The sequence below is a fragment of the Leuresthes tenuis genome, unplaced genomic scaffold (assembly GCF_036924035.1).
Source record: "Leuresthes tenuis unplaced genomic scaffold, fLeuTen1.0.hap1 SCAF_6, whole genome shotgun sequence".
Lineage (NCBI taxonomy): Eukaryota > Metazoa > Chordata > Actinopteri > Atheriniformes > Atherinopsidae > Leuresthes > Leuresthes tenuis.
Genome location: NW_027325360.1, coordinates 19,530,099 through 19,544,056, shown reverse-complemented (window position 1 = coordinate 19,544,056; position 13,958 = coordinate 19,530,099). Strand labels below are relative to the sequence as shown.

At 39.8% G+C, this 13,958-nt stretch overlaps 1 protein-coding gene across 1 annotated transcript; it reads right to left on the bottom strand.

The window, feature by feature from the left end:
- Window positions 1-4,328: 4,328 nt before the first annotated feature.
- Window positions 4,329-6,564, bottom strand: cox7c (cytochrome c oxidase subunit 7C). The gene is made up of 3 exons (XM_072386996.1): window positions 6,409-6,564; window positions 4,814-4,961; window positions 4,329-4,427 (listed from the first exon to the last, which is right to left on the bottom strand). Exons 1-2 carry the CDS (start codon window positions 6,481-6,483, stop codon window positions 4,845-4,847), a joined length of 192 nt encoding a protein of 63 aa, XP_072243097.1. The 5' UTR covers window positions 6,484-6,564; the 3' UTR covers window positions 4,329-4,427; window positions 4,814-4,844.
- Between the last annotated feature and the right edge of the window lie 7,394 nt (window positions 6,565-13,958).

Below are 13,958 nucleotides of genomic sequence, written 5' to 3'. Positions count from 1 at the left end.
ACAATACAGATTATATTTTGTGAAGTACTAGAAACACTGACCTCAGTCAGTTTTAGTTTCTACCAATTAAACTAAAATGAAAAAAATAAGAGTCTTTCACAAAATTCAGTCTAAATTAAATGTAGTCATATATTTCATGAGATTATTGAGCCTTTTGACGTGGGTCGTCGATTTTTTATTTGCTAAGTCTAAGTTTGTAAGAGACAACTGGTGAGACGAAAGAAGGAAACAAATCAAGGGAACAGAGCTGAATTTAAAATGCACTGCATATTCTATGAGCTGGCGGGAATTGGACCATCTATCCGCATCAGACCTTCTGAGGCACTACCATGAGGCTAAGGAGGCAGAGCATGGACTGAAGTGGGCATGATTATTTTAAAGTGAAAACTTTTTCACCCTAAAACTGGCTGCTATTAACTTTGGAAGCATTGAGTGTTACATTATTGAACCGAAGACTGTCCTGGGACCTAAAGTGGGCAAGAGAGGGTGTAGAATTTACACCAGTAGAATTTCAAATCCTTGCTTGGATCCCTGCCAGGTCTCTGCACCCAGCATCTTCATATCGAAGCTAAATGTACAATAAAAACCCCAATGTGACGTGTAGCATGTCTTCCTCCTTGAGCTTTACAGTTTTTTTTTTTGTAATTTGCCATTGGTGAGGAAAAGAGGGCAGGTGTGCTTAAGATGGTTGAGTGCATTCAGTGGTCTTGCAACATTAATGAATAAGAGAGCAGTGTGTCACTGTAGGGAAATATTTTGCAGTAACTTGCTTTTCTGATGCGACGCCTTTTGATATTCTAAGGCTCGGAAGGTTTAGTGAAACCGTTCATCTTCCCTTCTTATCTTTTAGTTAATTGTCATCAAATGTTAAGCCCTCTTGCTTGTGCTTTTTATTCCACAACACACAAAAACGCACACAGCCACATCCGACCTGTATCTTGCGAACACTCATCTCTCATCAGCAGCCATCCCCTGGAGGTTCTGGAGTAATTGTGTGGAGTTCCTGGCCTGAGCAGTAGAGCCCGACTCTGACGAAGTGGGAGGTGCATGTACGCTTCATCTTCCTGCACTGACGGTCCTCTGCTTCTCCACAAGTCAGCATCTTTGAGGTGAAGTTTTGTAAACAGAGACAGCTGAGCGGGGGGTGGGGGGGGGGGTGCTCTTAGCAGGAAAGCTCGGCGTGTCCTTGAAACTTCCTTGAGTGACAGTGCGGTGGCGGGGTGTTGCTCAACGGCTGCAGACAGCTGCTCCCACCTCTTCCTGTCATCGTGGTCATGAGATGGGGGAGCCACATTCAGAGCATCCTTGTACGGTAACAGACTGATTGGCGAGATGATTAAATGCCGCTGCGTAAGATGTTTCCAAGTGCTGATTAGGACTCATCCGACGCACCCAGAGGGGTAATTTAGCCTGTCGGTTACATGTCAGGCCCCCATTCTCATTGAGAGTAAGTAAATGTTTATATACCCGTGAATCACGATAGAATCCGCTCAAACCAGCAAACAGTTCCAAACACAATAGTTTGACTAATGCTGCAGCTATTACGGCAGGGATTCAGTGGAGCAGCGGGTCTCTTTATTAGATGGCAGTGGAAGCTTTAAACTGAGCTAAGCCCGCTTTCTTCCCCTCTGAAGTGTAAATGAGTGTATAATTAGATTCTACACGTGAGCTGCGGAACAGCCTACAGAGGCGGTAATGAAAGGCCACAAATACTGCAAATAAGATGATCCACGTATCTGCACAAGGAAGCTGTATTAGTTTGTTGTATGATGGGGAAAATAAAACAGATTCATACTTTGTATGGACTAGAGGCGTCCATATTTGAAGTTGGTTTCAGTGCAGTAATCGCAGGTAACTTTTTCACCTTATGTCTAACTGTCACTGAACTGTGATGAGGCGGCGCTGCTCTTGATCTTTAAGGGCTACACTTTGAGAACTACAGTGTTTGGTTGTACTAAAGGAGTTAACTCGGACAAACCACAAAATGAACATGCACAGTAGCACTCTGGTTCTTTCATCTCTGCCACACTTACAAACTGAATGCAGCATGACAAACTCCTGCAAGAGTCTTGGCATGCTGGGCGCATAATCCCCCTGCATTCTTTTTCTGCCTGCCCCTACTTCATTCCTGCAACCCTTTAAAGTACCACTCAGTGGAGTTATTGCCTGGCAAGCCCATCTAAACTGTGTGATGTAAACTACCGTGGACACCTCCTCTGCAAAAATGTCCGATGCCAGCACGCTGTTATGTTCTTTTCAGAACACGCCAGTAGTGCACTTCAGCTTGTGCACATAACACCATGGCGTTTAATTGTTCCTCACGCTTGGATCCTGGCATCAACTAGGATTCCTAAAAGCTCCAGTAAGAGTGCATAATGGAGGATAGATCATTTATGACTATAATAAAAGGACTTGCTGTTCAGGGCCATGCTTTTCACTCTTGGATGCCCCGATAATGTGAAACTCTTAAAAGGCCCAACAGGGATGCTGGTCTAAATTTGTGCTCCCGGTGGGATAAAATACATCTCTCTTTCTTTGCTAAAGGGCCCAAACGTTGGGGACAATCAAAAATTTGCACTCTGAGTGCTGTTGCACCGAATTGAGCCATTTGTAAAATTTTAAGTAGGTTCTGGTAGCTTTATTCAATCAGTACCATACAATCAAAGTTCAGAGCACAAATGAGGGGCTTTTAAACATTTAATACTGCATCAAAATTAAATGTAACTGACTGGATCAAGTCATCGGCTTTTTAACAGCCAAAACAGACATCCATTAAGTCGTCGCAGTCGCTTTAGCGTCGCCTGAGGTTAGGAAGGAAGACGCTGACTTTTACCAGTCACTTCTCAAGCCTGGGTCGAGTGTTTGATACTTGAAAGATAGACTTTGGCCGGAGTGTCACTTCAGAGGCTTACTGGTCTCCGATGGCACTAGAAATCTCATTCTCTCTCAGCAAACAAGCAGAGGGATCTTTGAGATGCACTCAAAAAAAAGTCAGCATGAAGCACACTTCATCGCGATGGTTCTTTACATACTTCACTCTGAATGGATTGTTGTTTAAGGCCCGGATGGAATGAGCAATTCAATTGGTGAGCAGAATGGATACTGAGGCGGCCCCAGGCAGAATGTCAGTGACACGCATCAGCTTCAGTCTCCCTGCCGTAGATGCCCCTAAATCAGTGTTTCTCAGCTCCGGTCCTCTGGACCCACAACCCTGTACGTTTTTGATGTTTCCCCTCCTCCAACACACCTGATTCAAATCAATGGTTCCTTATCAGGCCGCTGCAGAGCAGCCAAAAACATGCAGGGCAGTGGGTCCAGAGGACCGGAGTTGAAAAACACTGCCCTAAATGTTTGCTGCTGACACTTTAACAAATGGAGATCTTAACATTTTTGGTGTCTGGATTTATGTGCAGTAAGTCATGTTATCTGTTATAATTATACATTTAATTCAATATCCTCGAGTTAGTAATAATAATAAAAAAAATAACCTATGGAATACCCTCTCACTATCACTTCTTAACCCTGTGGAATCTCTGATAACCGTATCATCACACAACAGAAGCTGATTGAGCTGAAAGCTATCCCATCCAGGAAGCCCAGAGGTATAGATAGCATGCCATTAGAAAATCAAGAATACAAAAGCACAACTTTACAACATGCTCTGAAATGTGTGTGCCAAGCTCAGTGAGAGGTTAGAACGAGAAAACAGCAGGTCGCTTCTCATTCGAACGGCTCCTCTTTAGAGATGCCTCTCCTTACATCCTTTCAAGTCCAACAAGACCTTTATGCTACACAGACAAGCGAACGGAAAAACTAAACGTCACATTTTTCTTAAAATGACTCCAGGCATGTGGCACAATGGTCTAAATTTTTTTTTTCATAAACCTGGTCCTTGGATAATTATAGCCAGAAGCATAAAGTTTATTGATGAAAACAGAGAAGAAGACCCAACTCATAGCTAAGCTATAGTGCGAGAAACCATAGATGTCAAAAGCTATCCGTGGCAATTTTTCATTTCCCACCTTCTTCTTTAGGCATATACAGGAGGCTAAAGCCAACCAAAAATGGAAAAACTACAAAAAGTAATGGAGTAAAACGGTTTTCCTGCATAATTGGTTTAGCAGTTATTCATCATTGACACAACCTACTCAATAGCTAATACAGTAGAGAAGGTACAACAGCTAAAAAGGAGACTCGAGCCAGCTTAATACTCCAAAATAATCAAAACCTTGAGAATTACAATGTTTTAGCTGTCAAAGTTCCAGGAGTGGCTTCGAAAATAAATAAATAAAAAAAAAAAGGTGGTGTAATAAATACGAACGGACACATTCATATTTAAGGAGACTTTATTTACAAAGAAACGTAAGCGATTCCCATTCTTCTTCACGGACAGAAGGTAGATGGATAAATATGTTCCAGCTGCCAACCTACGGGAAGAAGGGCACAGAGTGATAAAATGACTTGCATACATCTGATGTCAGAAAAGCAATTTCAGGGTAAACACCAGTGAGGATAAATCTGACAACAACTCTGACCTGCTCCAACCCGATATATACAGCTATGTCTGCAATAAGCTGTCACATTAACTTGCTAAAGTGCGAGGTTATCTACACAATACAGCAGCAGTACAAGCCCACACCACACCTGTTACTGTCACTATCAGCCATAAAGGTAATTCGTTTAAAAAAAGGCTAAAGAGCTGCTTTGATGGACGGTCATTTACAAACTAAAAGCCAAGGAAAATTCCACATCATTCAGACATTTGAATGAAAGCAGATATGCTAGATCAAAAAAAATGAAAAGGTATGACTACCTTGAAGGCTGAGCAACAACACTGGGCCATTTCACTTCTTCAGGATCTGATGTCTGACGACAATGAAGGGGAAAGCAAAGCCGCTGCCAAAGAACACCACCATCATGCCCAGCAGACGCCACTTGTTGTCCACAGAGAACGGCAGGTTCTGCAAGAACACAAGCATTACGGATTAAATAAAGAAATCCATCCAATCTTTCATGAAATTATTTGTTACTAAACATCTTTTTTTTTTTTAAATACAAGAACGTTGTAAATATCTGACCACCACATTCAAAATTGTAAGGTTCATTTCACAGTGTACTTTAATGGCAGTTACTCAAAGGCAAAGTAAAACATCGCAAAGAACTGTCCATTAAGACAAAAATATGAACCCGCAGCACATTTCTTCATTGTAAACACAACAAGAACTTGCGAGTCGAGAGCTACATTCTGAATGACAAAAAAATGAACATGTAAAATACCCTCATCGGTTTCAAAAAATAAAAATTGACAGCTATGACCCATCAAGTTGTCACTTTGTGCAGCAGCACAATGCTCCTCGAATTGCTGCCATGCTTCAAAGAGTCAGAAATAACCGAATGTTAAGCTTTGTTGGTGGAAAGACATGATAGTAACTGCATTCAAAACCCCCAAAGCTTTGTTAATGTCCTGTGTCCATGTGTTGCTATAAGCCCTCTATGATCTTCAAAACTTTACCCTTTCATAAACACTACTGTTCGATCTCTGGGTGATAGCTAACATGGGCCCACTGCCGCCAACAACTGTTTGCTCTTTCTGCAAGGTGAATTATAAATGTGCAAGTGGGAGAGGACAGATTGGGATTCTCAGGGAGTCTCTAAAATATGGCAGCTGATCTGGGACAGACTACTGACCAAGGTGAACATTTTAAAGGGGCAGATGCCAAACATAACCAATGGTTGTGTCAATGATGAGGGGCCATTTTTACAACTACACTACTACATAATTAATTGACAGTTTTATTTTAAATAGTGCACGTTAAACTTATGGTTTCACAGATTTAAAAAAAATAAAATAAAAAGATTAGGTGCTACTCTCTTAGGGTTCCACTCGGGAAATAATGCAGCTTTGACTTTGATTAGGAGTTCATACCCGGAAGTACCAGACAAATCAGCTAAATAATCAAGTTTGACATTGCTACCAGTTTTAGTGGATGAGCTGTAATCTTCACAAATCATGTTAAATGTATTATATATATTCTAACATAATGGGTTTCCGTCAAAGCTTGACTGTTTTTCCCAAAGCCACTTGCTTACTTTATCGGTAGCGTTGACCATGTTGGTCAATTACAAATATGCTAAGCTAAAGCTAATCCACATATCGCTATGACCAGAACTAACGGTCATTTAATGAGCATTTTATGTCACGGACTCATCGTTGACTTAGTTGTAATACTTTGTAAAGAAAATCATATAGATACTTGAGGCTGTATCTATATGCTGTCGTTGATGATCACGCTATTGCCCAACGACAAACATGACCTCCAAATAATGCTAGCTAACGCCAGGCTGTGAATACGACCAGGCCGCGTCGCAAAATATCCCATTTGAAAGACATAACGGACACAATCTCACCTTTCCTGGTCCTTCAGCATAATGTGAAGAACGGACGGCAGATGTCGTGAATCGCCTCACAGCTTGTCCCAGCATGATTACTTTCTGGTTTCTTGAATGTTTCGGAACACCGCGGTTAAAGTGCGTCCTTCTTATGTCTGTCAAACGCAAAGGATCATGGGAAATAAAACGAGGCTTTAACTTATGGGACATGTAGTTCAAAATGATCAGGGCGACTACAGGCTGATTTTTTTTAAAAGTAAAAACAATCTAATTTCTCCAAACTATCTCCCTCAGATAAGCAATATATCACTTAAGGACATTGGCACATATTTTAATTAGAAACAGGTTTAGAGCAGATGCTATAAATATAATAGGTTTCAAAACAGAGAATCTGAATTGACACAATGCATTCAGTCAGCATGGTTACAGACACACTTGAGTGACAGCTTGACTTGGCTATTTAATTGGACCAGTGGCAGCAAAATCTGGTAAAGTATATTTTGTGCTGCATAACTGCAGGCTGTGGGAGATGGCGTATAAGACATTCTGCAGTTTCAAACTTTCTCTGTAAGGAGATCATCGTACTTGTAAGCAGAGTCAGTTTGACAGTACAGATGCTGTCTTTAGGTTGATCACGTGTTTATAAAATTAGGATTTTTGTAAATAAGAGCAGTGCTCTGAAATGCTTTAAGTGACTGAAAATTGACACAGTCGTAATGGGCAGGTTTCTGATGCATTTAGCCATCTGACAAAACAAATAGAAAACATTAGTGAATGTGAGCAGCTTTAATGGGTATTTGGCTGCATTTATATACACTTATGCTTTCTTATTTTTACAAAAATATTTAAAAACATGCAACTTTGGCACATGGACAGAGTGTACAAGGCCCTTTATACATGAAAAAGTAAATTAAGCTACAACCACATTATCTGGCTGTATTAGTCCATTTCGATTGGACTGATGTGTTTAAAAGTCTGATTTTGGTCAGACTAACACAATATTCTGTTCTTTTTATTAAATTCTCTTCGAGTGCCATGTTGATGCACTTGCTATCAGATAATAATTATTTATATAACATATGTATGTCATAGACAGCAATCACTGAGAAAGAAACAATTTATATATTTGAATTTGAATCACGTTCATTTGAACCACTCGAAGCAACCTGATCTTACTGTGACCCCTATCAACAGACAAAATGTATTTCCGTGCTGAAAATATCATAGTTATCTTCTTAACTGTTATATTTAATCATTTTTCCAACTCTGATTCCCCTAAAACCATTGTTCACTCCACGGTAGCGTGTTCCAAACCCTTCTGTCAGACTAGGGTCAATTTGCAGTCATTCTTACCAATTACCATAGATAAATTAGACAAAAAGAGAAAAGAAAGCACTCATATAAACCAGTCATGATTAGGAGGAGGAAATAATTGACAGTGATCGGAGATGCAGGCTTTTGAACAGAGCTCTGATAACAAGCTGCACAACCCCCCTCTTCTTTAGTCTTGAGGATGCTGCACCCATTATTTCCAAAAAAATAAAAAATTTTGATTCTTCTGACCACAGAAGAGTTTTCCACTTTGCCTCAGTCTATGTTAAATGAGCTTTGGCCCAACGAGAACGCGCAGCGTTTTTGGATCATCTTCACATATTCTTCAAGGTTCTTCCTTACATGATTGAGCTGTAACCTGCATTTGTGGATGACACGGTGATCTGAGTTCAAAGACGATGATTTCTGACGATTTTCCATGCAATGATTACTTTGACAGAATCATGTCTGATTTGAATAATATTCTACATTTTTTTCTACATTTTTGTTGTGAATGAAATATTGGTATACGATTTGCAAATCATCGCATTCAGTTATATTCACGTTACACAGCATCCCAACTGTTTTTGGAATAAGGGTTGTACATATATTTGCACTTTAATGGCCACTATTTTAATGAACAATGAAGTCATTGCACAACCACAAGGAATCAGATCTTTTTTTATTATTGGTATGGAATCATTTTGATAGCTGCTCCTCACTTGGCACAAATGGAGATGTCATGTGAAAGAAACATGAGGATGTCAAGTTTGGGTCTTCCAACAACTGATATTTTTCATTATTCGATCCCTGATGTGAAGAATGGAAAGAATGATATCTGAATATATGTTTGTGTAATTTAAATCAAGTTTCATACCTCTACTGCTGCCTTCTTTTCCAGGGTGTTCAGTCTGAACCAGTCTTTGGGAGCCTGAACACTGTTTAAAGGCTCCAGATGATACCATGTGGTAATCAAGAAGGGGATTGGATTGCTGACCTAAGATATTAGATTTACCTGTAACGTATGAAAGCAGTTTTCATTAGTGTTTAGTCTTTATGAAAATATGCCTGGAACAGCTGCTGTTGCTTAGATCTCCCCTTACTCGTGGGACAGGGTCTTTCATTGGGTCATGTTGTTGTTTGTTCACTGTGGGTGAATAAACATCCGGTTTGTGCACCCTGGTTGTCTCTGCCGCAGACCTGCTTTAATCCAGACACTGTGAGCCATCCTGCCACCACTGCTCTCATAACCAACCAAGGTTATGAGAATAACCATCTTTTTTTTTTTTGTACTTCTATCAAAATGTTTTGTAGTGACAAGGTAAAATTTTTACCTTGCTGCATTATAAGAAATAAGATATTTGGTAAATGAACACTGACAAAAGGGAAAGAAGGAAATAAGTTTTAAGAAGAATGTGAAATCTGATTATTTCTAGATTTTCTGTGATGCTTAAAAGTATTAAGGAGTATGTAAAAAAAAAGAAGCATTTTTTCATTTGATTATCATACATAACGAATAATGAGCCACAAGACAGACACATTCATGAATCATTTACATATCACATATTATTTTTCTAATTTGCCATCTTGAAATCATTATCTGGATGCAGGTAGACCGGCAGAAAGTGAAGGAAGACTCTCAGTTATGAATGAGTTGAAAATGAATCATGAGCAAAGTTACAATAGTTTTTCATCAAATTAAATCTTTTCAGTCCGTTCAGTTCTTTGAATTTCGGTTTGGGAATTCTTTCAAAAGTGCCATTTTGAGTGATTAGAGCATTAAGTGAAAGAAGTTTCTGATCCTATAATCATTTTCGTGGAACTAATCTGATTTTTCCGATGAATACAATGTCCTTTGCTCTTTAGTCAAGCACTCATTCTAATCTTCACTTTTAAAGAAATAAAGGCAGAGTTTCCAGCAAAATGTGATCTTAACTTGAAGTGCAATCATGTGATGTAGTTCTACAGTGTAAGTGTGGGATACCTGTAATGTTAAAGTCACACATAGAAGGTCATGTCTCTTTTTAAATTTAATGTTATGTCAGTGCTATCTCCTAATAAAATGCTGTTCTCCTGACTGGCTGTGGGGAAGCTCTGACACTGGCTGGTATAAAGTGGGCAGGCACGGAGATGGTTGCCCGCAGAACAATTGCCATGGCTGCCACATCCATCAGTGCAGGGTCACCGCCTGGCCTCCTGCCACCTGTCTGCCCCCTCATTGTCAGTGCAATCTATTAAAAAGCGATGAGGGATTGGGAATCATCCTGGGACCTGATGCCTATGACAAACAATGTCATGAGACCTTACTATGAATATTGATGTTATCACACGCTTGCTGTATAAAGCCGGTTGCACGGTCCTGTAGTACATCCTGCTTCATGTCAGATCCATCCACCCTGGCAATCCAATGTTGTTTTTGTTGACTGTCTTAATTTCTTGCTATTGACTTTCTCTGGCTGAGAGCAAAGCTGTTTTTATCCATGGTGCTTTGTCAATAGCAGTGTGAGATCCATAGTGCGACAAATAGGATAACAAACATATTCTGTAGATAAATACTCAAAACTGTCATCTCAAATAGCAATTCACATTCTCACTTAAGTCTGCCTATTAGCATTCAGTGGAACCCAGTCCTATCTCTAAACACACATTTAATCAACAATGTTCATGACTGTGCATAATAATACAGTGGGCTATATATAATTATAACACATGGCAAAATGATCAAAAGCTCAATTATAGACTTGTCTCAAACAAACTGGCAATATGTAATATCTAACTGAATGTCAGACAATTTCACACTTATATTGAATGAGTAAATGCTATGCCCCGTTATTAACCAGTGTGCTACAGTTTATGATCAATATAAGGCTAGACTGCCAGGGTAAACAGCATCTCTCTCCTTGTCTGGATATGCAGTAATGTTCCACAAAAGAGTGGAGGGGTAATGGATAGTGTTGATGGATGAAGATAGTTATTTTGGAAGCAGTGCTCTTGAGTTTTAACTGTCTTGCATCATTGCTGCTGATAAGAGCTGATTTGCAATGCGTTTTGTGGGATGTATGGGAGAATAGTGAAATCCGGCTCAAACTGAACTCTTAAAAATCTTGTTGCACGTGCAGAAAAGAGTGGTTTACCAGGTGTTAAGTCTCTCTCAGTGCACTTTGTATGCATTAATTTGTGCTTCAATAAATCTGAAAGGAAACACAGATTGTACTCTGCTGTGCATCTTCCAGTTTCTTTTTTTTTTTTTGCTCTTTGGTTTATATATCTAAACGTGTGCCTCTTTGTGTCCATTTTAAGGTCAGAGTGTGTCCTGGGAATTCTGTCAGAGTGTAAGTGGGAACTCCTACATGTTTATAGTAAATGCACATGCACACTCGTGCATGTAGGCTGTAAAGCAGAGACATACTCAGCCTCAAGCAAGGTCATGCTGGGAGTTCATAGCATGCACATAGTGGCATGATTTGACATTAATCTTTAAACTTGGATTAAGAAGAAATGGCATAGACCTGGAGCTGACCTAGACCCCTGGGGATGACTAATCTTTGCCTGGGCACATTCACGAACAGGCCTCTTAAATAAGAAGCATCTATATTGATATTTGTGTGCATGGATCATTACTGTTCTTCTAAGGCATGAAGGAATTTTCTAACACTCTCATGTCACAAATGGGCTCTTGTTCCTTCCCCCGCTCCTCCTGCTGTTCCTCAGAAATAAAATGGACACTGAGGATTGGATTCTACATTAAACTTGCCAGGGTGGAAAGAAAATTAGATAAGGAATTTCTCTGGAGGCCTGAGGTAAACATGACAAATTTTTGTTATTTCTTTTTTTGCGTGTTGCCCTGCTTGTTCCAATCTAGTCATAGCACACTCTTTATGAGGTCCATTTTTGAAGGTTATGTGAGGAGTGTAACACTCTCCTGAATTCTTGGCATTTTCAAATTTTCACATATCAGCAATTTATTTACTGTCTCAACAGACGTGATGTTACATTGTACCTTTCACTTCTAATAAACCTCAGTGCATATTGGTGGAGTTTCCCTACAACGAGAATAATAATGACAGGTTATTTACTGGTGGTGTTGTTGGGTAATAATGTGACAAAATGACAATGTCCTTTGGTAGATGTGTTTAGATTATACAAAGTAAAATGTCCAGCCTTTTTAATGGATTTCTATTTTCTCTAAAGCAAAGTATGAATTATCCTAGAAGACAACATACCTTGTGAACTGGCAAACAAGTGCACATTTGAAGGTTGGAGCTGTCTCTGGCTCTTTGTCAGAGAGACCCTCATGTAAGGCCATTGGTTCTTCCTCTTCATGTCAGCATGTACACTGCTGTTCACGTCTCTTGTGAGTCCAGCGTCAGCCGAGTTATTTCTGGGAAAAAAGATCGTAATTTTTTCATCACGTGCAGCCTTTCACAACTCATGTACTTCATTCATACCATGTTCATGCCAAGTCACAATGTGACAACGGGCTTTTGGTTGATAACGGTTGACATACATCTCTGTGGTTTGTAGAGATGTAAAATGGTGCCTGGTATGATATATAGCAGTATCAAACTACATTCCACATGTAGATCATACACTTCCACTGAGGGATGGTACGAGCTGGCTGCAGGAGCTCATTGGCTCTGATAGACTCTTATTTATAAAACATCATCTTCTGCCATTAAACACTAAGTAGGTGAAATTTGCATTAAAGTTGAAGAGTCACCTTGTTATTTTGAAAACAATTATGTAATTAAATAAAGGTTAGACTTTAAATATATATATATATATATACATCTTTGTCAAGTCAAGTATCACTCTCCATCTGCATTCTTTTGTCCAAATATGGCTACTTCTCGCTCCTTTTAGAACAACATGTTGATGGCCAAATGCAAATGTTGTAGCTTCAAACACCCGTGGCTAATGTCACGGTGGCTATGTTCATCTTGCATAGACAATTAGTCATTTCATATCCCATCAAGTCGTTTTGAAATGGTGGTTTGCGTTTTGTTGATAAAATGATCAGTTCAACCAATCTCGGGAAAAACGTTTTTCATTTAAAAGGGTAAGAAAAGGTTTCTTTTATATTATGCAACACTCATTTAATCTGAGATGACTGTGGACTTTTTGATGCAATCATGTGCTTGCAAAGTCATGCAAAAAGATGATTCTGCTTCACTGAAGCTCAAACAGTTTGACAGAACTTTTGTATCTCTGACATTAATTTTTTACTTTCCGCTTTTTTTCTCTATCCAGCAGCGAAGAGCCGCAGCGAGGGCTGAAATTTCAAAGTTTGTGCCGCTGCAAATGACAGTAGCTGCAATAAAAAGAAAAATCTGAATCAAAAGCAAACCACTAGACCAGGGTAGTTTGATTGCATGTGTGTTCATCTGTGTGACAGGCTGTGTGACTGCGACATGGTTTAAAAACATCACTGCTCTCAAATGTTTACTCTTGTCTCAATATGTATATATATGCATTCGTTTTACTGTATGTTGCAGCATGTTTGCATATCCCAACAGGATTCATTTGATAATAGTCTACCAAGATTACTGTCTGAAATATCGTATGAATATCGTCCTTGGCAACCCCAGCAGTCTACTGAAGATAGAGCCCCTGTTTTGCCACCCTGTCAAGCATGAGACAGAGTGCCACAAAGCCACCTGTCAGTGGTCCGTTAAGCAAAGCTCCAGGCTGACCAAGAACTGACCGGGAGCATCTGTGCCACTGTTTGCGTCTAATACGCTAATGAGAGCTGTCAAGCTGTCGAATGCACTCCACTTGCCCTCCGGCACTAACAATAGCACCTTCAATTTGGCTGTCTTGGATGACATTAACAAACACAGCTGCAAAGACACTCTTATGCTACGCAATGCACTGGCATGTTCGCAAACAAATCAAAAAGACAGACGCATACAAATACAACCCTACACGCACACACATTTACAAGATGACAGAGAGAGGGGGAGACAAAGAAAACAGATTTGTTATTTTTGAAGACGTAGTTAAAATTTTTCACTTGCTTTTTCATCTTTGGTCTTTGTTTTTTTTGGCTGCCAATAGAGGCCAGTGTTGCTCAGTCACTGTGATGGAAGCTTGCCTCCACTTCAACCGCATTAAACAAACCCAGAAAGATCTAACAACACATTCATCGCACAGCAGAGCCATTAAGAAAAAAATAACGCATCCCCTGCAGTTTCACCAACTTCACATGAGCATTCTTGATTGATAGCATGCAACCCCGTGCTGCCTTATGAAAACAG